Here is a 25446-nt window from a genome sequence, read left to right as displayed (position 1 = left end):
ATGGATCCTCTTACAAAAACAGGCCCTATTTCTGGAGCAGTTTGGGTCAAGAGGGATGGAGTGCCCTGAGCCTGATGCTGATGGTTGCAGTTGTCCTCAAGCAGTCACATATAAAACCACACATCTGCTCCCTTTTTACAAATGACATGTTATTCAAACAATATGAACAATGATGAATGATGAGTTAAAGAAAAAAGGAAAAAATAAAGCAAATTAGTTTCTCTGCGTGAGCTTGACCTTTGCAGAGCAGCTCAAAATATTTCAGTAAAAAACATTGACTGTGTGCTAAATGCCTCTGTGTGTGATGTCGTAAGCGAGGGAAGCAGACTCTCTGGATCAGATGACAAAGATGAGACAAGGCACAATAAATCACATGATAGCTGCTGAACATCACAGCTGGCTCAACTGTGATGTTCCTGTGAAATTCCAGAGGCCCATTTTTCTCAAATGCTTTTAAATTGATGAATTCTCAGCCTCACTGACCTTGCAATGTCAAAAGGTCAGACTGCTGAAAATCACAATCGGTGACTTTAAAGTCAAGTGATGAATCGAAGTTATGTTGACAGCAGGAAAGTGCAAAACATGACAACTGGAGCTCAAGCTTAAGTGATCTGAAATGTTTTTTATGTACAATTTATCTAAATTGAAAATAATGAAAATGTATAACTAAGATTAAATGTAGGTAGTTGGTGTTTTACCTCCTCCTACAAAGACTCTACCAACATTTTCAAACTTGTAGGTGTTGGAGACACAAAGTGCCCGAAATTCTTTACAGATGCATTTTTTGTTTCCTCATCTAATGGAGATGTTTGCCTCTTTTGCTGACAAATGCTCCACTATGTTCACGAGCTAGTTGCTAACTTTGTGGGCTGCTGTGCAGAAAACACAGCAGATTTATCAGCTTAAAGTAAATCTCTGTGAGCAATGAAAGCACAGCAGAGAGAGAGGAGTTGTTTTGGATGATTCAGTCAATGACCTAAAAGATGCTGTCATGCTTATTTGTGTGACATTTCTGTGTGGTGGTCCATTGGTACGAAAGGTCCACAGTACTGTATGATCTGTTCAGCTGACTAATCACCTGGTCTAGTCTGGTCTGGTCTGGTCTAGTCTCTGCAGATAGTAAAAGATTCCCACGCTTAAAAAAACAAACAAACAAAAAAAACGCACAAACTGCATAAACTAGCAGCTCATACATAAAGAAATACACACTTTACCTTTCTGACACTGTTTTGACAGACTAATGAGGTGAGTGTGAACATTTGAAATGTTGTTTTGAAGCTCTGCCTCTCAAAATATCCTTTGGCCATTAGCTGATAATAATTTATTTTAATTTTAGTCTATGGACAGAAAACACACATACTCTGAAGCCCAAGTGTGATTCTTTTTTTGGAAAAAAGGATCATCTTGCTTTCATATATCTTAAGGCTCCTGCTCTAGAATCTCACCCAGTTTTTGCCACAGTAGCTGAATAATATTCAAAGACATCCTGAGAAAAGCAAGAAGAAAAAGGTACAGAGCTCAGGGTGAAGACCACAGAGAGAAAAAGAAGAGCAGAGAGGATATGATGGTTTCTGCCACACTGTGCGCTTCCTTCAGTCAAATAGGGCTTATCTGCGAGTGGTGAAATGGAGGCCATATTCCCAGGCTTTTGAATTAGGTAAAGAACTTTCCTGTACACATGGTCAGACATATGTGCCCCCTCCAGCATCCAAATAAATCCTACAAAAGCACAATGACTGACATGACTGTGGTTTTTCCTCCCATTAGCACCCAATTCAGTGCTGGAAGAAATTATTCCTCAATCTGATCCAGTCCAGAAAATAACAATGTTTAAATAAATGACGGGAACATATCAGGAACAGTAATTTTATGTTTCTGTGAGATTAAGCAGCTTCATAATTACATCATTCCATGCATTTAGGCTGGGAAAGTGTTTCCCTGGCATATTGTGGGAGTAGATTGGGGTGATGGGGAGTACGAAGCAAGCACCCGAGGGCAGGGCTTCTGCTATCACTGCAATTAACTTTTGTTGCTGGGGTAATTGTTTCACCCTGCTGGTTCACGGTGGAAGGCACCCGAACCGACCTGAACAAATGATGAGTCATTCAGCACAGTCCAGCTGCTCATGGCAGCGGCTCAGATAGGACTGTTGTTTCTGTCATGAAGCTAAATGTTAAAAACACTTCCGAAGGCTAAGCCTTCACACTAGTTCATAGTCAGCAAAAATACAGTCATAAAATAACATGGATACAAACCTATGTAAGACTGGGGGTACATGACAAAAGCCATGTGCCCCCAAGAAAGTTCAGTAGTATTTCTTTGAATGAAGTAGTTAGTTAGGTTGAGTTAATTAGAAATGGGTAATGCTGCAATGGCTTTTTTTTGTATTAATGCAGGGATAATTACACACCAACAGCACATTCTTCTGCTACATCTGCTAGTTTATCCAACAGACATCCAGCTAAATGAGCCAAGTCTAACAGGCCATCTCTACGCCCCTGGTCTTTCATGTCTCAGTCAAAGCTCCACTGGCTGATAAAGTCTAAACTGATGTATGAAGTAATGAAAAGAAACCAGACAGTTAGCTGGACGCAAACAGAAAATCCAAATCATTAGCATTGATTGTTTGCTACATCGTAGGGCTGCAGCAGTTGATCTGCACAGCTGGTTACAACTTGATTTATCCAATTAACGAGTTCACTTCATGCTCATTCACTACACTGAAAAACTCACGTAGAAGGAAGACCAACTAAGAGAAAAGGAAGTATCCAGAGGCACTCAATGTGCAGCAGGAGCGATAATTACACAGTTAAATGCACATCAGGTTGGTGCTGTATGCTAATAAAGATGTACAATCAGTATCAGGGGGTGTTTCAACTCAGGGGCTATATAACAATTAAACAACTGCATCTTCTGACTGAGGAATATTCTGTTTTGAAAGGTGAGCGACTGAAAAATGTCAACAGCTTAAATAACTTACTTAAGTATAGTTAAATCTGTAAAATAAGCAGTTTCCAAATAATCCATCACGTTTGTTTTCATGCCAGAAAGAAGGAAAGACGTGGACACACTATACAACCCAGCAGGCTGCTGTGAAATATAAAACGCAGGAATACAAATGCAGTTTCAACTCTGCTCTATGTTGCAAATCTTTGTTCAAACAGGAAAAAGAAATGGATAATTATATGCCCATCCCAGCACATTATGGTACCCATACTGCGTATACACCCAAAATAATAGTCACTGATATTTTTAGTGAAGGGCCAGCTTAGGGCAACAGAAAGAGATGCACAGGGATTGGTTCCTGCGTATGGATTCAGTTAGTTGTCTGTTATTATTATGCTCACCATGAGGATTAAAGCCTCCAGGGTTCACTGGAAATTTTGGGGCAGGGCACAGCCACCGCCTGTGTGTAGCATGAGTGGGTTTCGCTGTACACATTTACAGTATGGATGCCTGTGTGTGTGTGTGTGTGTGTGTGGGTGTTTGGGTGGGTGTTGGGGTCCAGCTGACAGAAGGAAAAGGGCCGACTGACTGGATTACAGACAGAGCCAGGCAGGCAGCTCATTACCTCACTGCAGTCTTAAATCTAAATTAACCAGGACTTAACTCTCGCACAAGACCTCTAATCTGCTCCACAGGGAAAGTACTGTTCACAGGCACACAGCGGGAAGGAGGCCCAAGGGAGCTAAAAACAGCACACACCAACTTTATAGCTGCGAAACAGCATGAAGCCTGGTGATTTGTAACTGAGTAACTGAAGCACAGCTAGTCTATCTGGAAGAAACAGTGAGATTTAGGAGTGATGCCAGATTTTGATGTCACACTACAGATGTGTGGTGTAACTCTGGTGCCAAACTATACAGAACAAACTAAGACTAGCATATAGCCACACAAGAGGTATTGTTATCTATACTTTGTTGTGTGTCTGTTCTCAGTTTCAAGCACCATCTGTACTGTCTGTCCGTCTTTACTATCTGATTAAAATGGTGAACATGGTAGATATACCTACTGCAGTTAAGGGTTTGGGTTAGCCACATTAGCACTGGAAAAGCTAATATGTTGCTAAGATAGCTTCAGCTGTTTTGCTAAAAACAAAACACAGCTGTTCTAAAATAGCTCAGAATAAAGTTACAAGCATTAAAGTCCTGTGCCATTAACGCTGCAATTTGGGCTTGAAAGATTCAACTCTGATATCTGTCTACAAGCTAGAAGATGATCTTCAACAAAATAATATTTCCATGCCAAAATGAGCAAATTCACACACTTATCGCGTAACAGCAGTGATCATCCATCCAGAGCGGCCGTACCTCCGATGAAACTTTAGCATTATCTATCTATCATAAATGTGAATAAAACACCGACCGTTAAAGTGTCCACTTTTAATCGATGAATGCGAAATAAAGGCGCATGTGTCAATTCCAGATATTTTTAGATAACTTACTCCAGTGATTTGTGCCGACACACCCCCAGCATATTGAACTGGCCCGTCCAAGTCACGTGACCAGAAGAGCCGCGCGTTGTGCGTTTACATCCTGCTGGCAACAACAGCGAGTGTGTGTTCTGAGAAAGACAAGCTAACTCGTTTTTGAGAAATGTTATTATGTAAAAAAAAAAAAAAAAAGGTGTACACTTACATCTCTGTCAGGACCAAATTATGCTGGTCATCAAAGTTATGGTTAATTTGACAAAAATAAAAGTTCAAACGTGTACTTGTTTGTTTTTCACTTTTATTTATTCTGTTGTATTGTATTGATGGTAAATGTATTGATTTACATTTCTGTCAGGATCATTTAATTGTTTTGAAAATAATGCAGCTCAGCAACAGTTCAAAGAAAGCTCAAATGTGATTTGGTTTATTTAATTCATATTTATGTGAATTATTTGTTTAACTTTAATATTTTGAATTGTGCACATTAAAGTTGTTACATGGCCAAGATTTGACATGATTTTTTTTTTTTTTTACGGTACTAATATTATGACTGAGAAAAGTTTCACCAACAAGAAATTACCAGTAATAGGTATTGAATATTTTATGCAAAAAGTAATCAGTACTATATCGAGTGTGTGGTATTGCCCATTACTATGGGAAATGGAGTGGTCAAGTCCCATGTCACTGTACAGAGGTGATGGTGGGAAATTTAGGATTATCATACATCCGTCAAAACCAAAATAATAAGCCCATTGAGCTGATATAGTCAAATATGGTTGATTGGGTTGCACTAATGCATCCCCCATAAACAAATGAAAACTGAGAACTAATAAGTCAAATCAAGAGGCCTGGAGGCCACCTCCTGTTGAGGAATTGACATAGCGGGTTAATTTGTTTTCATACAGACACCGTGCGACAAAAAAATCTGCCTAGCTTGTTTGTTCTGAGACGAACGTCATTCGTCTTAAACTCACCAAAGCTTGATTGGCTGGAAACATGTCACATGGGAAGAGATGCCTGCAGAGTTCACAAAAAACTCAGACAGACTGTGGCAGAGTGATCGTACATCGTACGAATCCGATAATTATCGTACACCTGGCAACCATTATTTTGGTGTCAAACCTTTCACCCAACTCCAAGAAAAACAACAAATAAACATATTTTCCAAAAAGGCAAACAATCTCTTTAAATGTACTTGGGGTTTTTTTATGTCTTAATTCATCAATTCAGCAATTGCTGTGACATCACCCTCAAAGGCAAACCTGCTTTTTGAATGTTGACTTCAGTACTGAGTCATACTGCAGATTTTCAAATGCCAATGCTCAAAATTATGTTAAGTCTTATTTAGTGTCACAATAGCTGAAACTGCATTAGTATTTCTATTATATAAATGAGGGTATATGAGACCTTCCATTAAGAATGTTCCTGCTGAATATAGGCTAAGATTTCCTATGTGTGAGCAACAATAATACATATTAAGACCGTACAACTAAAGTTTAAAGGCATAAAAATATTTCCGTCTCCTTGACTAACGCATTATAACTCCACTAAACAACAAGACACAGCACTTCATATTTTCATAATCTTTACAGCGTCCAAACCTCAGTGTCTGTCATCCATGATGTCACCCAGATCGTGACCACAGTCTTACACCGTAGTGTTTATCTAACCCCTGCCTGAGACACTAAGTGCAATGGTGCAGAACGGGCTAAAATTAAGCCCTAAATGGGTGATGGAGAGAGCGGGAGAGAAAGAGCTGGGTACTGCAGACTTAATGGCATTAATGCAAACCCAAATTAATGTGCTTATGCGCTTAGCTAAATGTCCCGGTTGTTGTGAGCAATATGCCCTGTGCCAAGCCATGATATATCACTATGCAGCGCTGCTACTTTTAATTTACACACAGGACAGGAGGAGTAAATGCCTGACCTATATTCTGTAATTCTTTCACTGTGTAGTTCACTGTATTGCTGTCCACTTCAGTACATCATATAAAAATACTGTAGGAAGTGCTGAGGGCTCTCTTTTTTTCACAAAAAAACAAAACAAAACAAAACCAAACCACGAATAGGAATCAAAAGGATCAACCACATCTATGTTACCAATCAACCTATTTACCCAATGCATATGTCATAAGCTCTGCACTTTATAAACTCAATATAGTTTGTCTTCAATTCTACTACTATGACTTATTAATGCACTGAAGCAAATTCTTTTACAGACTACTGAATCAGGTATTGAATTTTTGCTAGTTTGTAAAATGTTAATGGATAAAATAACCTATGAATGGCATGAATGTCTGTTTTGACAGTTAAATATCAAACTAATCAAGAAAATCTTCATTTTAAAATAGCCATGTGTATGTTACACAGTACAAAAACAGCATTAAATATTTTTATACATATCTTTCATCACTTCCTGTATGTTGTTATCATTAACTGTCACAATTAAATGTACTTGTTTGTATCTGACTCTACACACATAGCAGTAAAAGAGACAGAAACCAGAACCATCATATTGGAATGGTCAGGAATGGGCCTGTGTCTTAAAAACTGAATAGGCCGGGGCAGTTTTAAGCAGCAGCTGGACTATACACATAAATCCAAACCTCTCAAGATAACAGCACTGTTTGATCCTACACTTTTCATCTGGAACAGCAGCAGAGACAACACCCCGCTCCCCTTTCTCTCTCCCTTCCCTGTCTTCCCTGTCTTCCCTCCATTCTGCTCCAGCAGAATATGGAGAGCAAAACAGAAGGGCACTGGTCCAGAATGAAGTCGTTCTAGCCGGAAGACATGCTATCTTCAATACTTGTGTGAATTAAACATGTATAGAGCCATGCTATTCTGAGACAGCCCTTGCGAGGCTGTGGAGCCTTTAGAATAAAGAAGACACTTGCTGTCATGTTTACACAGTGGCCTGTCTCACTTCTCTCTTCTTCTGAAAAGATGCGACATGGCGAGAGGAAAGAAAAGAAAATGATCATCAAAAGAGTCCAGATTTCTACAGGAGAATTTTTTTTTCCCACAAGATACAAGCAAAATGTTGATTGCAGTTGTTTGCCAAATGAAATTATTTGCACAATAACTAATCCAAATCCAATCCTCAATTCTGTGTCTAAATGACAGTTTGCTGAGGCCAGATTAAGATTAAAGATTAGTATTTTAGCTCTGATTAAAAATGCAGATTTGCCGGTCTGTGCTGCAGGAATATCACATATCTTTCTTTACATGAGATAATGAGACTCTTTTGAGCAAATTATCTCATGGCAAGTACAAAAAAATCTGAATCACGTCTCACCCCAGAATGTTTGAATTTCTTTCTGCTTTAACTTTACTTTCTGCCTTTCACATTAAAAATCATCCATCACTGAAATGCACTGGAAGCAAACTTGATTACACACTCAGGTATGCACAAAGACACACAATGCCAACCAAAACGTTGGTACAAACCTGGCAGCGATGTGGCTGTAAAACAGTCCTGAGTCACTGACACTCTGAGGGAGGCAGTAACGCAGCACTTGGAGCCGATGTATGTCCATTTTGCTCAGTAAAGTAACACCTGCAGTTTATAAAAAAAAAAACAAAACTCTCTACTGTGATGCTCCACAACCTTAAAACAACTAATTAAAAGCAGTTTAATCTTCATACTAAGAGCCCATGGCTTAAATTACAAGGAGTGATGGGCAGACAAAAAACAAAAACATCCACCTAAATATTCCAAACGTCCACCGGGGTTGAATTCTTCTGCTGCTGCGTCCACTGTGATGAACAAAGAGACGACTGATGGACAGACTGGCAGAGATGAAGTCATCGATCAGCATGCCGTCTGACTGCATAGCAGATGAGCAAGTGCTTATGTCTGTGTGTGTGTCCCACTGAACCTCTGTGCTATTGTCATACTCTTAACCCAGGGGAGATTACCTCATATCCGTCTCAGCTTCGACCCCCCACCCACTAGCTACAGTTTTGAGTGTATGCATGTGTGTGTGTGTTGGCACCGTTGCTGCTGTTAACCCCCCCACCCACAGGACCCCAACTCCAGCCTGCTGTTGCCATAGCGGCCAATTATCAAGCAGAGGCTGAATGAATAACCAGCACTCACACTGTGCTCTGCATCTATTGACTGGGATCCCCTTTGCCTCAGAAGGCCATCGTTGATTGTACATCAACATGAACTAAACATTAACTGCAAGAAGTGTGCGTGCTAAATGTCCATTAACATCCACCGAGCAATTGATTGCCTCTAACATTCAATCAGAATGTGACCCATGCGAGCGGCAGTTTGCAGGTCATCACCCTGATTGTTGGCTTGGGAGGAGCTCACTTTAGTCAGAGTGTTTCCAATGTGTATTTATACTCGAGCTACACCAGTAAATCAGCTGATGTTGGCTTAGAAAATAGCTTTGTAGTAGGGAACACAGCTGTCAATCAGATAAAAAAAGCTATCCGGAAATAAGGATATTCTTATTAAAATTCTAGATTATAATGAAAAATGGTGGCAAGCTACTATGAATATATACCAGATGGTTTAATCTATCAATCTGTATCTGAATTGCAATTAAGTAAAAGATACAGATCTAAGGAACACATACCAATATATCGCGATTGGACTGCTTCTACCATAAAAAAACAGCTTTTTCCGGCACATTGAAAGAAACATACACACTCAAATTCTCTCTCTTCCACACACACGTTGATGTGCATGACAACATATTATTCTTTGAACTTTGACCTCTGGAGTTCACTAGCTTCAGCCTTAATAGCTGACCTCATATGCCATACTGACAGCAGAGAACACCAACAACAGAGTCACATCGCTGGGGGGGACAAGACGGGGCACTGGGCATCACTTGTGATTGGTTAAATTGGGTCACAGTCAGCAGGGATTGGTTGAGCTTGAGTGCCCCTCTAGAGCAATTCTTTTTTTTCCTGAAGTGCTCTCAGTGATGCCTGTGCCAAGCAGTTGGCTCATTTGTAGCTCAAAGTCCAGCTGGACTGCAGGACACTCCTGTGGTAGGCAAGGCAAATGTTAACTAGCTTGATCCGTGACAGGAGAGGCTGTGTCGTGCCACCGTCTGTGAAATCACATTTATATAATAACTACAGGCAACAAATGATCACATTTTGATATCTACGGTGCTGGGAAAATGTGGATGTGACTATTTCCAGCGTGACCCATGGCTAAATATATATACAGTACAGACCAAAAGTTTGGACGAACCTTCTCATTCAAATGAATAGGAAAGTGTGTCCAAACTTTTGGCCTGTACTGTATATATATATATGTATATATGTATAGCTCAAATGGTATGGAACATGTAATATTATAATAATTGTTTACAGCTGTAGTTTGGGTTATAGGTAATACCATGATTGTGACAAAATAAGCAAATAATAATAAGCAAAATGAATACAAAGAAAATGTATACGGAAATGAGATTATCTCAAATTTATCCGGCTCGTTTCTCAAATATGTAACCAGTTTCTTTTTGTTCTCAGACGATTCCTACAAAAAACAGAAATACACAGCAATTCCAGTCTATCAGTTTCTCACTATCTCTTCAGATAGCCTTTACTTAACACTTTCCCCACAAAAAAACCACTGAAAATAAAGATCAAGATATATATAGTAGATGTACTCCAATATAACCAGAGCATAAACTAAGTGACTAATGCGGCTCAGCAGGTATTTATTGTTGATTACAGTCTATTAGCATCCTTTGACCAAAGTGTGGGGCTCTCTACTATATCACCATACTGGTTGATGTACGGCATCTTTTTTTATTGACACTCACTGATTCTTGGATGGAAGACTGATTGCAAATAATTTTCTTAATAACTAGATGTACTTTAGGCATATTTACAGCAAGCAGCATATTGCATCCCTCAACGGCATCACTTATTCATTACGTACAAGAGATGCCAGTTGGCCCTGAGGCTAATTGTCACATATAGCACAATATGGATGGCAACCCCCCACTGCACTTCCACCCATCCCCCACCTCTACTCTGTCCTCTCCTGTCACTAATCCTGATCCTTAAAGGGAAATGCTGCTTCCCTTTGAAGAAGATACATCTGAGGATGTGTATTGGACACATCCACAAGGACACAAGCTGACTAACTAGACCATAGCCATATCTGATATCACTCTGTGATTTAGAAGTGAGTGAAGAGTTATGCAAACCTGAAGCCTTAATTTAAGCTGTGCCACATCAAGAGGTTTTCCTTCTGATGTTCTGCACTTTAGATAGATTACTCGAATGCAATGTGGTCAAGCATAAACCTCTGACGTTATCTCTGCCTCGCATCTGTATTTGAGCTTTAACAAATCACCATTCCCTGCTGTAATCTGCCCAGGCTATATTATACAGACCCCTCTATCCTTGCATCATCTGGTTTTTGATAGTCCCACTCATTCAGCCATTCAGAGATTAACTCTATCTCTATCCCTTTCTTCCTGTCCTTCTCAGAAACACACACACACACACACACACGCAACGAGTCAGATGGGATCAATCCATGAATGAGCGAGAACAGCTGAGCGGACACACTGACAGACATGGAGAAGCTCATTCCTTCTTCCCAGGAAAAAAAAAACTGAGGAACCAATGACGGATTTCTAAAGGGTAACCAATCAGGCTAACAGCTGGCTACAGAAAAAAAGAAGAAGAAGAAGAAGAAAAAAAAAAACACAGACAGACGAGTGGAAAGGAGGAGACAGACAAGAGAAAGTTAGCAACTCCAGAGTCTGCCCCCTTACATTTTTCCTTGCTCTCTTTCTCCAACTCAAGTTATATTATTCAACAGGAGCTGGAACAATATGTCTGGGGGTTACATAGAGAGAGAAATAGTTTCAAAGTTTTCAAACAGTGTGTCAGGAACCGCACGGATTCTGTGGTCTGGAAGCTGAGCCATGCTTTAAACAGAAACACTAGAGAGAATGAGCAACGTCGTTACCACACACACACACACGCCCAAAACACAAAACACAAAGGCTGAGAGAGCCAGAGAAATAGATGACAGTGATCAGGAGTGGTAGTTTGCCTTACCCAAAATCGTCCAGGGAATACATGTTGCTGGACAAGACCGCACAGCCCTCAAGCAAAGGATGAAAGCAGGTAGAGATTATGGAGGAGAGGGAGAAGAGTCAGCCTGAGAGGAGAGCGCCTTACACATGCTGGCCAACACTGGAGCAAACGCAGCGTTTTCCCCCTCCTTGTTCACATCCTGCTCTAAAGATCCACTACGCCAACATAGCAGACATACAATAAGACAGAGAGAGTAGGAGGGAAGAAGTAAGCTGGAGAGATGAGGAGTGTTGCAAAAGAGTGAGGGAATGTGTGTGTGTGTGTGTGTGAGAGAGAGAGAGGTAGAGAGAGCGAGAGAACATGTGACCAGTGCAGACCAGTCACCTCTCTTTGCTTGAAGGATTTCAGTGCTGTCTTTCAACCTCTGAGGAGTCATTTCCACTGGATGGAAATTACATGTTAGACTTTATGGGAAACTGGAGTGTTTTGACACCCGCATTTCTTCAGTGTGTTACATTTTGAAGAACTAGAGTGAAGCTTTTAAAACATTTATAGTAACAGAACTGTTTAAATTAGCAATAAATGAACTATTGTGGGAAAAACTAAAATCCACCAGTACATTAATGTAGAAGCACACACAACATTCCAGGTTAAAATCAGCCACACTGCAGGAAGCAATGGGGTGATTAGTTTTATATTATGTTTACAAAGGTTTCATTCTTCAAGTGCAGCAGTTGTGGTTTCCTTGTGGTTTTATCAGAATTTGCCACCCGGATGGTCCATCTGGCTGAAGCAAACTTAAGAGACGATTAAGCTTCTTTGCTACGAGGCTGAGGTGTGGGAAACAAACAAAGAACAGTGTAGTCCATGAAAAGATTTGGAGGCTTTGTGGGTTTTCAAAATAGTAAGAAACATGCAACAATAACAGACGCCTGGGTCTAAAATAGAAGCTGAATGGTCAGAGAATTAAAAGACTAAGAGCTGAATAAATAGTGGTGCAGAAGTTAATGTATGTGTATGTTAACATAAGGTTAGAGTGTTGGTTGGTGCATTCAAACGCCTGCAGAGCTGAGACAAACAAGCCCATTGTGCTGTAAATATACTTTTTTTAGTATGTGGTGGAGTCATCTCATACAGTCTGGTCGTCTTCTACCAGAGCGAAGCATGCAGATTCATGGCCAAATCCAGTGACGCAAAGCCAATGTATGATGCATGTGATCTGAAGAAGATGGCCCGATTACAGTGTGAAGGGAATGCATCAATAGGGAACCCTCTAGGCCTTCTAGGGTTCGAGGAGATAGAAAATATGAGCATCTGAGCAGTTGTGTGTTATCGCTTTCATTTCACAAGTATTATCTTCTAATTCTAACTTCAGCGACAGTTTTTATCACGTTTGATTCAGAAATAAAAGGAATGTAAAGACAAAAACTTGGGAAAAAGTAGGTTCTTTGTTGTTGCCTGGTCAGAGAAAAGCCTTTCTGGCTCACTCATTGGTTAAGAGTTCAAAGCATGAACATAAGTCCCATAGCTGTGTGTGTCTGTTTGGAAAATGGCAGGTGAATTCACCAATCACATTCTGAATTGAATCATTTCCCCAGGCCTTTCCAAAACTCAGGACTGGATCCACCTCACAGAGTTTTCCAGGGTTTACCTTGTTCTGCACAGACTGGCAGATCAGTCGGTGAGTCCCAGCACAGATGGCAAAATAACATCAGCAACAGATTTCACATGACAATGTTCACAAATAAGAATTTCTGAAGACTAGATCTTTTTCATCTATTGACTGGAGGAATATGAATAATTGAGGAACAGACATATAATCTGACCTCATGACCACTTCCTATATTATTTATATTGCAAACTCATCATAAAATACATTTTCTCAAGGCACTTAGGTAAAGTCAATGCCTTACATTATCATAGAGAGAAACAGGTCCCACAATAGAGCAGCACGTGCCAACAGTGGGGAGGAAAACTCAAGAGGACATATCCAAGAAAACCAGACAAGGGTGGGTCGCTGTGCCTGAACCTGTTAGGTCAAATGTAATCAGTTGTCACCACGCTGCGTTGCTGGTTCAAGAGGACTGAAAATATGAATGAATTATACTTTTGTACTCATGACTGTAACAACTGAATTGTGAAGAACTGAGCTAATTAAAAATGTGTAGCCAATATTAAGAAAAATGTAAGCATTTATGTCTAATCCCTGTTTGGTGCCCCTGTGAGGCGTCAGAGCCTTTGTGTGAGGCGGTCAGTGATTGTGCGTTTTAAAACTTACTGTCACGTCCACTGACAAAAGGGCTGCGGTCTGAAGGGGGCTCAGGCCCCTCATTTTTCACTCCACCTGTTTAAGCTTGATGTGAAATAATGATATAAATGAAATAAAAGATACACGAGGAGTCACAGGAGAGAGACAGAACACTCAATTCTGTAAGTGAGAAAAATAACTGGAAGACTTTTTCTTATAAATATATTTTTGCATAGGATTATTAGATTTTTTTCTTGCTTCATCTAAGTAATCTCCATGTAACTCTTCTTCTCCTCTTCATCACGAAGGCCCTTGAACGACAAGAAAAATATGCGCATGTGGAAACTGTATCAAAAGATGCTAGTTTGGATGAAATCTAAAAATGATAATCGATGTTTCTTTAGGCCTGTGTAACAACTCAGATACAGCACCATGTGTTTAGACAACACTTAAGGTTTGTCTTTTGATATATTTGGTATTTGAACACAACCATTGCAGTGTACAGGAACGTGTAGTTAAAGCTCTTCCTCCCATTAAGACTGAAGGATTATGTTATCCTTGTCGATAAAAGCCCGGAAGACATCTGAGTGCTGGAGTTGTGCGGGCACTGCTCTGTGATCAGCAGCAGCCTGCAGTACGATGCATAACTCAGCGTTTTACCTTCCACTCGCTGCACTTGCTCTTTCTACCTTTCCCACAATGAGTCACCACAACACATGCTGCAGGAATCTTGCATTAATAGCACGGGACAGATGCCTCGCTTTTTGCCCTCACCCACTCTCACTCTTTCAAACTCCGCTCGACCTCTCTCTATCGTACACGGCAACACCCGCAATCAGCCAACCAAATGGCAGCAGCCTGTCTGACGGCACAGAGGAGCCATGGCATAATAAAACCAGTAACGTTGCCAGACTAAAAATAACATCACTCATATCTGTGTGTACACACACACACACACACACACACACACACACACTCATGTGCACATACATAAATGCATGTGTACTCTTACATAAATGCTGCAATAGAAGTAGTGATGCTGAACAAACCCCCTCATTGAAATAAACCTTCTTCTTCCCTTCTCTAAAGAAAAGGGAGGTGACCTTGTTGTTGCTTTATGGAGATTTAAGACTTCCCTCCTGGGTTTGAGTCAAAGAGCAGATCAGCCCCTGGCAAAAACATACACACAGGACGAGACACAAGCAGCACAGCTTTACAGGGAATAGGAAACGGTGCGTTCATCCAATTGGACTGGAATATATAAATCTTACATGTTGACTGTCTGACAGTGAAATAGTTCTGCTGCTGTCTTTGAGTTGAATGAGGTCACAGGAAAGGGCCAAATTATCTGAATCGAGACGGCATGAAAAAAAAAAAAAAAAAACACAGCCACACTTCTCTTAAGACATCCAGATGTGAAAGCACCTATGTTTTTCTGTTTTCCCCCTTCTCTCTCCATCTCCCTTTCCTCTCTGAGGGGCTACACATCCACACATACTTTACAGACAAACGTGGTAGCTACAGCAAAAGCAAGGTGGGTATCTCAGCTGGGCCATCAGAGTAAACCTGTGGCTATAAAACAGAATGGAGCTGGCTGCAGATATAGAGAAGGTGTCAAACTACAGACAGCAAGGGGAAATATAAAAAGGACTGTTTCATAAATAGAGCAGAATATAGAGACTCTGCTGCTAGGGGAGAAGATGTGGGCCTCGGTGCATTCTGCATTCCAACATGCCAACAGGGAAAGGGCTTAAAATATCACCCATAAGGTCGGCTATAGAATAAGGTTTCTATCATTACACACATTTTCTGAAGGCATGTGTGGGTCCGTCATTGGGTGGGCTTCTGTTGGTGTGTGTGTGTGTGTGTGGGGTGGGGAGTGGGCGATAACCTGCCTGGCAACCATCAAATTGAACACCCTCCTCTTCCTACGATAGATATGATATAACGCCCTAATTTACCCCCCCCCCCCCCCCCCCCATCACTCACACCGGCCGGTGCAACATATCGAGCATTTTATTTCACCACTTGCGCCGCATCACTTATGTGAAGACATACATGATGCTGTTGTTTCCATGACAACATCGGACCGGATCAAAAAAAAAAAAAAAAAAAAAAACTGGATTCAACACAATATGCGGGTGGGTCTTCAGCTGACAATAGGATGGAAAGCAACGCAAGTCAAATGAAAGGCTTGTATGTTTTATGGGTGAAGGAGCACCGGGCTGTGTGGAGCTGAGGCCCGGTGGGTGGGCCCTTGGATGCTCAAAGTGTTCTCCCCACAGGGAGAAAAACGAGCCATTAGATACCTATGGTCCTGAAAGTCTTCAGCACACGAGTATCTTTTGTGTATTCTGATAAGAAACGCGGACAAAGAGATGCGGGCTGGAGGCGGAGGGCTCAGTGTCGGTGCGCATCTGTCATGACGCGTCAAACGGAGCGCATGGTGCCGAGCGCCGCTTACCTCATTTTCTCCTCCTTTCTTCACCCGGAGCTGATGGCACCGATGAGGCTGATGAGACGGAGCGCCAGTCTGCCTTTTGTCTCTGTGCGGACAGAATCCGGGCAGGCTTGAAATCAGCCCCACCGGCCTCCTCTCCACCTCGCGTCCCTCGCGTGTTGTGAGTCTGTGGAAATCTTCTCAAAGGCTGATGGACGAGGAGCGGTCACTGCGGGGCCGCTAAGCGCAAAAAACCCGAGCGGCGTTTCCTCCGGTCGGCTTTGTGCTCCAATGTCCCTGCTCTGTCCGCGTCTCTGCGCGTCTCCTGAAGTCCATGATCAGCCGGAGTCCGAGCTCGGGAGAAGAAGGTGAACGGTGATGATCGGCCGCCGCCTCCTTCAGGCCATATTTCCTTCCCATTCGGAGTGTTTTGGTGAGGTGGAGAGATTTTTGGGGGGAGAGAGCTGCTAAAACGGCGTGTGAGGAAGGAGGAGGGGGAGAGGGGAGGGGGACTGGATCGGCTCAAGGCTGCCCACCTGCGGAGAAGACGTATACATGCAGCCCCCCCCCCCCCAAACCCCACCCTGAGATCCAAGACACACAATCACTCCCACACAATGCTCCACACAAGCTGTTATTCCACTTCAGCTCAAAAAGGCTTTCACCAGGATAAGGTTAGGAAATGTCAAACTTCTAGGAATACAAAAGTGACTTCAGGGCATGTCAGCGTTATACTCACGTAGAAAGAAGAATACATGGAAAATGTATAAATATAAGACACAGCATCAAAAGAATTTTATGTTGCATTTACTTCCAGACAAATGTTAAATGACGAATGGTGGGCTTTTCTGCAGCCCCAAGTGTTAGGTGGCAAGACAAGTCATGTTACATTCACTCAGTGGAGCGGTGACCTTATATCACTTCATGTTAGATATCAGTGGCATTTCCTGATAAGACAAGTCCAACAACCAGCCACCCGCCTGGACTTCAAAACAACACCAGCAGAGCTCATATCAGAGGCAGTTGGGGTCACACTAACTCCGCAAAATGATCGTTTTAAAGTGGTTATAATTCTTCATGCATGTGTGTAACTTTTGCTTTGCTGTTGCCCATGAGATGTGGCACAGTGTGACATGCGATGAGCCGGTCTGCAGATCTGACCAGAGGGTTCACAGGTTGGAAGGTTTCCAGAAAAGACATCGGTTCATGAGAAACTCCAGTAAGTGCTAAATGGTGATTTGCTCAATAGACCTGCAGTGTTCATCAGGCTGAAGAAGCAGTGCAATAAAAAACACCAAGAGGGTTCAGTTCAGTTAAATATTTTGCAAGTGACTGATTGTGTGCACCTGAGGAGCAAATCAGACATAAACAGTTACAGTGTAATGGTCTCATCTTTCCCCTTCGTTAATCGATCTGGGTGCAAAAGAAACTGGAAAAAGACAGATCTGAAAAGGTTTCACATCATTGAAAACCCCCACTACATGCTTGAATAACGCTTAAAAAAAATCTTTAGACAGTTTAAAATCCCATATATTCACCCACATAGTTCTTCTGCCTGTTTTAAGCCTCTCTGGATATTTACACATCAGGGACAAATCTGGGTGTTATTATTGGAGGAAAGTCAAAGGAACTGATATTTGCATCAATGGATTTGAAACATGATCAATAAATAATAGGAAAGCATTTTAAGACCTGGAAGCACAAACATTTTGAAAATGTCAAGATTATTTTTCTAAAAATGCTTGAAACTTTGACCTTTCTTGACACCCAAATAATACAATTCTTCCAAAGGGTGGTTTCTTCTGAGCAGCGCGTCAGCTATATTATTCTCCTTGTACCAAATTCAGCATCAGCACTGACTTTATATGTAGTTTTAATACACAATTAGTTGCAAATAAGCCAGTCGTGGCTACAGTTGAATCAGAAATCGGGTATGTATATGTCAGGGAGATGTATTTAGGGCAGCGATGTTAATAACAGGGGAGGGTCCTGCTTCACTTGGGCTTTCCTGAGTTGTTGAATACAAAATAAAAGGAAGTTTAACAATTATAAAATCTCTATCCTCTTTCTTTCTGTGCACAGTTTTTGTCCCAGTGCTCTTGGATCTCCATCGTCATGATATTCAGCCTAGAACAGGTATTGAAGAAAAACCTATTCAGTCTGTTATCTGCGGCAGAAGTTTGCATGATACAAGAACAGTGAAAGTCCAACTGTACAAATGCAGTCAGAAAGTCAGAGCCTTTGGTTCTGTGTTGTTGGATTTGATTTTTTTTTTTCTGTCATGTCATTGGTGACTAGGCTACAGTGCATGAGAGAGTGAGTGAGAGAGAGCGAGAGAGAGAGAGAGAGAGCGATTTCTTTCTTTTTTTTTGTACATGTAGTGTGAATAAAGGAAGAGGAGAAATATTCATGATTTTTGTATTTTAAGCAACCACACTTTACACCTCTGCCAGTTCAGGACGCAAGTTCCTCTTCTGTCACCTCACTTCATTTCAGTCAGATCCACATCTTTGTAGCATCTGAGTTCATTTAAGTTTGGTTCGGTTCAGTTTAGTGCAGTTCAGTTCGGTTCAGTTCAGTTGAGCTGGGTTTCAGGTCCCTTGCTCAGACTATCCTCCACTGCATCACACTCATGTCCTTCCCACCAGTTGACACCAGGTAACTGTCGTCGTAAAGGAAGCTCACGTTGGTCACATGACTGCTGTGGCCGCTGTAAACATGGCATGGAGCCTGAATAGAAAAAAAAAATTATAATTTCAAAAACGTTTTACACATTTCCCTCTTAGTGTCACTGGGATGTATATTATGCACGTTAGTTCGCTTACCCTGAACTGTGAACAAGGGTATGAGAAGAGATGGACCTTCCCAAAGTCATCTCCAGTAACCAGGAGGCTCTTGTCATGAGACCTGCAGACCGCATTGATGTCGGTGCCGTCCGAGCCGTCGGGCCACAAACCTGAGGAAGCGAAGGCAGCATAATCTTCTGTTTGGTGCTGCTAAAAGGAACACTAAAATGTGCAGGGGGAAGGGAGCACTGCCTTACCAAAGACCTGGAAGCCCAGAGCGCAGGTGTAAGTGTCCCACTCGATATCCCTGGTGGTCTCCACACTGACCACCTGCTTGCACACTGATGGGATCCCTTGGAAAACACATATCAAAACCAAAAACGCATCATTAAATTCACACCGCTGTACGTATCGGTTAATATCGTCCATCACACTTCTAAGTCAGTTTGACGTGTGTGAGCACGTTCCACAGCAAACCTTCAGCACACGTCAGCTGCATATTACTGTCACTGAAAAATGTATTTTTATATTTTACTGTTGACAATTTCTTTTTGGGATTTGCCTTCACCTTTGTCTTCTGTCAGACTTCGTGTATTTCAAACTACCTTAAGATAGATTTTTAAAACTGACATTTTGCTGTCGTGCCTTGCCTACTTTTATCTCTCACATTACACAAATGTAGACACAAAAGATAAACGGGCTGTGAGAGGGTGATGGTGAAGGTGGTCATACTTACAGTACAGTATCTCATAGTCTCCTGAATTTGACACTAGATACTGGGAGTCCACGGACCAGTCCAAATGGGTGATGAAGCTGGAGTGACCCTGGAACAGGATATGATTGCACCATGTTGGACAATGCCTCCTCTTATGAACACTAAAACATTATTCGGAGTGTTGTTGCAGTGGGGCCAAGATTGGTTTTCAAGTGCCACAAATGATCCTAAAAACACTGATCCAATTTGAGACAGCAACCACTAGTCATCCCACCCACACTGACTCAGCATTGCATGACTCAGCTTATTGTCATTTATCATTTTAAAGCCTCTCAATCAACACAGTCAGGACAAAATGTACAGAGCAAATATAGAGCCCAGAAGGGAACTAAACACTAATTAGTTGATACGGACAGGAACTAAAAATAGAAGAGCCAAGGATGAGGCTGGAATATAAATACAGGTGCTCACCGAGCATTTCCCCACTCGACTGTACTTCCTCCCATTTTCTGCCACAGCGTAAATATAGATGTAGTTGTCGTGGGAACCGATGGCCAGGAAGTTACCATCTAAATAAAATAAAAGACCAAGTAAAAATATTGTAAGAAGACATTTTCACGTCATTGGTTTATTAATATGTAGAGAGACGGTATATATACGTATGTGTATCTGTCAGTGGTTTTGAACTTACCTGGCCCGTAGCTCATAGCCGACAGCTGTTCATTCCCATCTGTATGCACTGTGACCAAGTCCTTTGAGTCTGTGTCCAGCACCAGCCACCTGCAGGCGACAGGACATCAGCGACATGCTCCTGAACAATCTGCTTGTTCGTCAGTTTAATAATCAGTTAAAGCTCAACTTCATTTCTTTTTTTTTTTTTCTGTTTTTGTTGAAGCAGCGAGGTACTTCAGTAACTCTAGAGATACACTCGAGGTAATCTACCCAGTAAAAGATTTTTGGTGATGGGATCTGTACCTGCCAATTTGGGTTCCTATGGCAACCACAGCTCCAGATGGGTGGAAGCCTGCTGATTGTACAGCATCCTGTCAGGGTGAACAATAAACAAGTGGAAAATTATATCCACGGTGCCTTGACAGCAAAAATTGATATATGATATACAGCTCTGTTTTATTGATTTGTTTATCTTGTTGCCACACGTTGTTTAAATAAGTACGATTCCTTCAGTTTCTCAACGTAACAGTTGCAATCCAGTTGCAAAGACATTTTGAGTGCTTTGTAATTCCCCAGACTGAGCCCTAGAGGGCAGTGTTGACTAATATTACCTCCATGCTCTTGGTCCAGATGAGGTGATGGGTGCTGGAGTCCCACAGGCTGACCTGCCTGTCATATCCACAGGTCAGGAAATGAGGCTTCGAGGGGTGGACAGCCAGACCCCACAACTCGTCTGTATGACCCTGGACAAGAGAGGAGAGATTTTCATTAGAGGTTTTTTTTAATCTAATATCGATTATATTAATCAATGTTAAAAAATACATTAGCCTTTATTTTTTCCACATGTACAAAGACAATTCAGCTTAAACAATATTCAGGCAGAGCAGCAGCAACAATTGGTGCTTTTATTGATCGGTCAAAAAAACAGAAACATAATTTACAATTATTATAGTTATGTCATTTTCTTGTAAAATAAATAAATAAATAAATGTTGCGCTTTGTCAGCTGTTGGTCGGACAAAAGGGGAGAGTTGAAATAAAATTTCCAGATTGGCAGAAAAACGCTGATATTAGCTGTAGTCCCGCATTGCAGATCCACTGTTGGAATACTTGACTAGAAAATTGCATCTACCTGTGTGATAGGCATGAAGTCTCCATCCAAACTGCCTTGCAGAACAAAGTTCTTGGTGGTCCCGATGAGTACGGTCTCCCCCCTGCCCTCAGCTATGGTCCTGATGGGACCAAATAACTCAGGCACCTGTAGTACAAAAATAAGAACCACCTGTTCACCTGAAATTCTGCACCTGCCATAAAAACACCAACTTATCTTTTCCTGCATAATGTAATGTGGCCTGCTAAGAGAAAATAAGGCATAAGTGATTCATGAATGTCAACACTGTGAATGTCCACGAATCTCCTTCAGAAGGCAAACCCATTTAACCTTCTGTAATATTTATAATGTGGCGCTGTATTCAGAATGATAAATCTGCAGCCTCAGGGAGGGTCGCAAATAAGAACTCACTCTTTTGAAGACCTACTTCAAAAGAAGGCGCTGGATGTGCAGTTTAACATTTTAATGATCCATATTAACAGAATGAGGTTAAAACTTAAAGCCTTGAACTACTTTTATTTCATAATTTTCTCTCACCTCCACCACTTGCGTCTGTTGGTAGCTGTTGTCCCAAGAAATGAGCCTGCGGTCTTTACCGCCGGACACCAACGTGCCGTTCCTCAGCATGGACACAGCAAAGATGCTGCCCTCGTGAGCTCCTTGGATGACGTGGCTGATTCGATTAGTGCCTACGTGACAGAAATGGGATGAGAAGGTAGGATAGGACATAAAGGTCGGCTGCTTGGATAGAACAGATTAACGGTCGCCTGTCACACTGCCAGACAAAGTGATCAATAGATAAATCAGAAACACACAAAGAGAGCTTGTGACACCGAGGAGGGAGAGTTTTCCCTCTGAATACTTGCTCATGAGATCCAGTTCTGTCTCTATCCTTCCTGTGACCCCTTCCTGATCCCTGAATCCCTGATCCCTGAAAGCTCCAGAACAATGAGGCATCTTTGAGCTCATGACCACAAAGATATTTTTTTATAGATGCACATTTTCCAATTGGCTTTGACGCTCTCCTAACACAAGTTGAATCACTTTTATTCACTTTTTTTATATAATTTGAAGAGAAAGAAGAATTTTTAACCCTTGGACAGCCTTACAACTTCTGTTCCTCTGTCTGTCTCCATTGAAACCAGCTAGAAATCTTTTGGGGGCATCTCCCTTACAGACACAAAGCAGCACAGACTTTCTGATGTACCTTTCCCCCACACCAGGATGTTCCCACTTGAGTCTCCAGTAATAGTATCTCCATTTTCTGCAAAGGTTACGCACAGAACAAACTTGGGCTTCTCCTGTTTCTGCAAGACCAGAACACACATTAAATCATCATTTAATTTTTTGCTAGACCATAGATTTTCTATGAAAAGCTACACATATACATCATATCAAAGGCCTTTGATTGAATCTGTGCATTTACATTCAACTTTCCTTCTTTACGTTGGAGAAAACATTTGATCTACCTCAAACAGTCCTTGCTTCTTCACCAGCATGCCTTTCTCCAGGTTCCAGAAATAGAGATGCGACTTTCCGCAGGTGACGATGATGTGGCTGTCTGTTGGGTGAAAGTCTGCAGCAAACACTGACTCGTTGGAGCACTGAACCAGAGCACATAAAACATGCAATATGCTCCGTCAACAGCGTAAGAAGTTCAAAGTGTTTGCACATTTGCACATTAGAAATAGACTAACCTTCACCTCAGCCAGCCTGTCCCCTCTCTGCCAGTCCCAAACAGACAGGACATGATCGTTGGAGTCATCTACAGTACAAAGCGTGTTGCCTCCATTCTAACAGACAGACATAAACACAATGCTTCACACAGGAGTCAAACAGGAACTTTCAACTTTTTGTTAAAGGTATCAATGGACCGTCCATACCGACTTGGAGAAAGACAAGCAGACCAAGCCTCGGTCAAAGAAGCCTGCCCCCAGAACATGGAGGGTGTTGAGGCTGACAGAGTCCCACACACGGATGTGAGGAGCCAGCTGCTGCCAGGAAAATAAAAACACATAGACACACAAGCATTGGCACAACACCAGGGGAGACATATAATCAGGGTGATAAGAGGCTTATAAGCACAAACTGAGTTCACACAATATGTAAATGAGCTCAGGTGGAACGTGTTTCAATTTCTCAGTCTGTTTATTTAGCAGGATTGCCTGAAGTGGTTCAGTGAACATCAGCGCTTAAAGAAGAAAGGAAAGCTGTAACTCCTCGGCACGGTAATAAATCAGATGTCGAAAGCTAAAGTAATAAAATATCAAAAAGAGATTTCACTCACTTTTCCATCTGAGGAGGTGCCTGCCACCTGACCGGTTGCTATGGTGATTTTGTCTGGATGGACAGCCAGACTAGCGAGGAAATAGACATTAAATGTTTAAAAGGATGTTTGACATCAAAAGCACCATTTGAATAAAGATGGGCAACGTGCTGGCAGCACATGAAAGGTGAGTCTGCTGACTGAATGTGATTTTCGCTGCAGCTACGACCCCTCGTCTGCCATAATGTGTGTGGGGCGGATGAAACAGTTTAAGATGAATTCTTCTTCTTTTGGGTGTAGCGGTGCAGCAACACTTGTGAGACTTGTAACACTCCAATACTTTGTCTTCAAAGCAGTGAGAATCTGTCTCATCCTTTGTACTGTGATCTGAAGTGATGATTGAAGCTGAACCTTCATTAACCTCAGAGTGTGATAACAGTGGGAGTTATGGCAGTGGCTGCTCAAGGGCACTGCCAGCGCACAAGAGACTGCACAAAAAATGTGACTACATCTGTTTACTCCTGCTTTTGCTGGAGGAAAACACGGACCACCTAATCACGGCATCCTGCTCCCTGTTTTTCTGCTCTCGTTTGGTGTAAAGACATGAAAAGCTGTGAACAACCTCAGCAGCAGGGCTATTCAGCTATGTTGTCCGGGAAAACATTTCTAATAGGCCTGCTGTTCAGCCTGTGAGAACGGTAGGAATGGAGTATAAATAAAAAGATGCCGGGCATGTGGCCGGCAGGTGGGACAGTGAGGAAGCGGCTCCTTGGCTTGTGTGTGTTTAAATACCCAAGTTTCTCTTACCATTTGATGTCGTCTGTGTGTCCGGTGTAGTGTCTCTGCAACTGCTCATCCACATTGAACAGAACGACCACTGATGCAATGAAATACACCGTTTCTCCTGTGGGCAGCAGGTAGAGGTTGGAGCGACAGTCTCGACCCCGGTAACCGTAGCTTCATATTAAGAAGGTCAAAGGATCAAACAAAACTAATGTCCAAAGTCAGATTTGTACAATTAAAAAAGAGAAAATTTATCAGCAGCTATTTGACAATTCCACTCAATAATCCATTAGATGTTTTTCAAACAGGAAGTCAAACATTTCCTTATTCTAGCCAAAGTGACAGAAACTTGATGAGAGGCATTTTGCACAGTTTTCGAGTAACCAACTAATTAAGTAAGCAGTAGATGAATTAGTAATGAATATCACTGCAGCCCTAACATGAAGGGTGAAAAAGTGAATCACCATCAGTGAAACCAGCTGCATGGCAATATAATTACTTTTATTAAATACGGTCCACAAAAAGAAATGAAGATGCATGTTCAATAATTTCATTAAATCACATTATCTAGTATGTGCATGTGTCTAATTTATTTTTACAATCCATCCGGTATTATCCCAGATTTAATATACACAGCTCATGCAGTCCACATTTCTGTTTCTCAGAGTGTGGGTGTGTTTTTCTCCCCAAATGTAATCATTTCTTTGTATCTCTGGCATATTTTTCCCTTGTTTTTTTTTTTTTTTTTTTTCTAAATCCCACACTAAATTCATGTTTTCAAAGCCAAAATAAAAATAAATCAGCACAAGATGAGCTGCTGACTGTTTTTGCAGTGTAACAGTAACCGCAGGCTGCAGAGCTCTCACTGCGTAAGCTCTACATGCTGAAGGTGTCACAGTTGTAGCTTTCTTTCCGAGCAACATCACAGCACAACCTGGGTTATTTTCTGCAGAAGTCTGCATT

General features: G+C 41.6%; 2 protein-coding genes across 11 annotated transcripts in view; both read right to left on the bottom strand.

Moving 5' to 3' along the window:
- The window catches only part of evla (Enah/Vasp-like a), a 30212-nt gene extending 13614 nt beyond the window's left edge, over positions 1-16598 (bottom strand). For 3 of the 4 annotated variants that reach the window (XM_029493871.1, XM_029493869.1, XM_029493872.1), the window contains exon 1: positions 11485-11742. In XM_029493871.1, coding sequence (XP_029349731.1) covers positions 11485-11507 — 23 coding nt within the window. In that variant the 5' untranslated portion in view covers positions 11508-11742. Of the gene's footprint in view, positions 1-11484; positions 11743-16175 lie in introns of those variants that run through there. The other variant, XM_029493870.1, reaches the window with a different exon arrangement.
- Positions 16599-18428: 1830 nt separating this feature from the next.
- eml1 (EMAP like 1) overlaps positions 18429-25446 on the bottom strand; it is a 40879-nt gene continuing 33861 nt past the window's right edge. For 6 of the 7 annotated variants that reach the window (XM_029493490.1, XM_029493487.1, XM_029493489.1 and 3 more), the window contains 16 exons: positions 24508-24657; positions 23722-23791; positions 23318-23428; positions 23132-23227; positions 22904-23038; positions 22642-22741; positions 21972-22123; positions 21456-21581; positions 20936-21067; positions 20628-20695; positions 20344-20432; positions 20124-20221; positions 19674-19761; positions 19195-19290; positions 18977-19107; positions 18429-18881 (listed from right to left, as the gene is read on the bottom strand). In XM_029493490.1, coding sequence (XP_029349350.1) covers positions 18756-18881; positions 18977-19107; positions 19195-19290; positions 19674-19761; positions 20124-20221; positions 20344-20432; positions 20628-20695; positions 20936-21067; positions 21456-21581; positions 21972-22123; positions 22642-22741; positions 22904-23038; positions 23132-23227; positions 23318-23428; positions 23722-23791; positions 24508-24657 — 1768 coding nt within the window. In that variant the 3' untranslated portion in view covers positions 18429-18755. The remainder of the gene's footprint in view (positions 18882-18976; positions 19108-19194; positions 19291-19673; positions 19762-20123; positions 20222-20343; positions 20433-20627; positions 20696-20935; positions 21068-21455; positions 21582-21971; positions 22124-22641; positions 22742-22903; positions 23039-23131; positions 23228-23317; positions 23429-23721; positions 23792-24507; positions 24658-25446) is intronic. The other variant, XM_029493488.1, reaches the window with a different exon arrangement.

This window comes from Echeneis naucrates, chromosome 22 (genome assembly GCF_900963305.1).
Source record: "Echeneis naucrates chromosome 22, fEcheNa1.1, whole genome shotgun sequence".
NCBI classification, from domain to species: domain Eukaryota; kingdom Metazoa; phylum Chordata; class Actinopteri; order Carangiformes; family Echeneidae; genus Echeneis; species Echeneis naucrates.
This window is presented reverse-complemented; position numbering and strand designations above follow the sequence as displayed.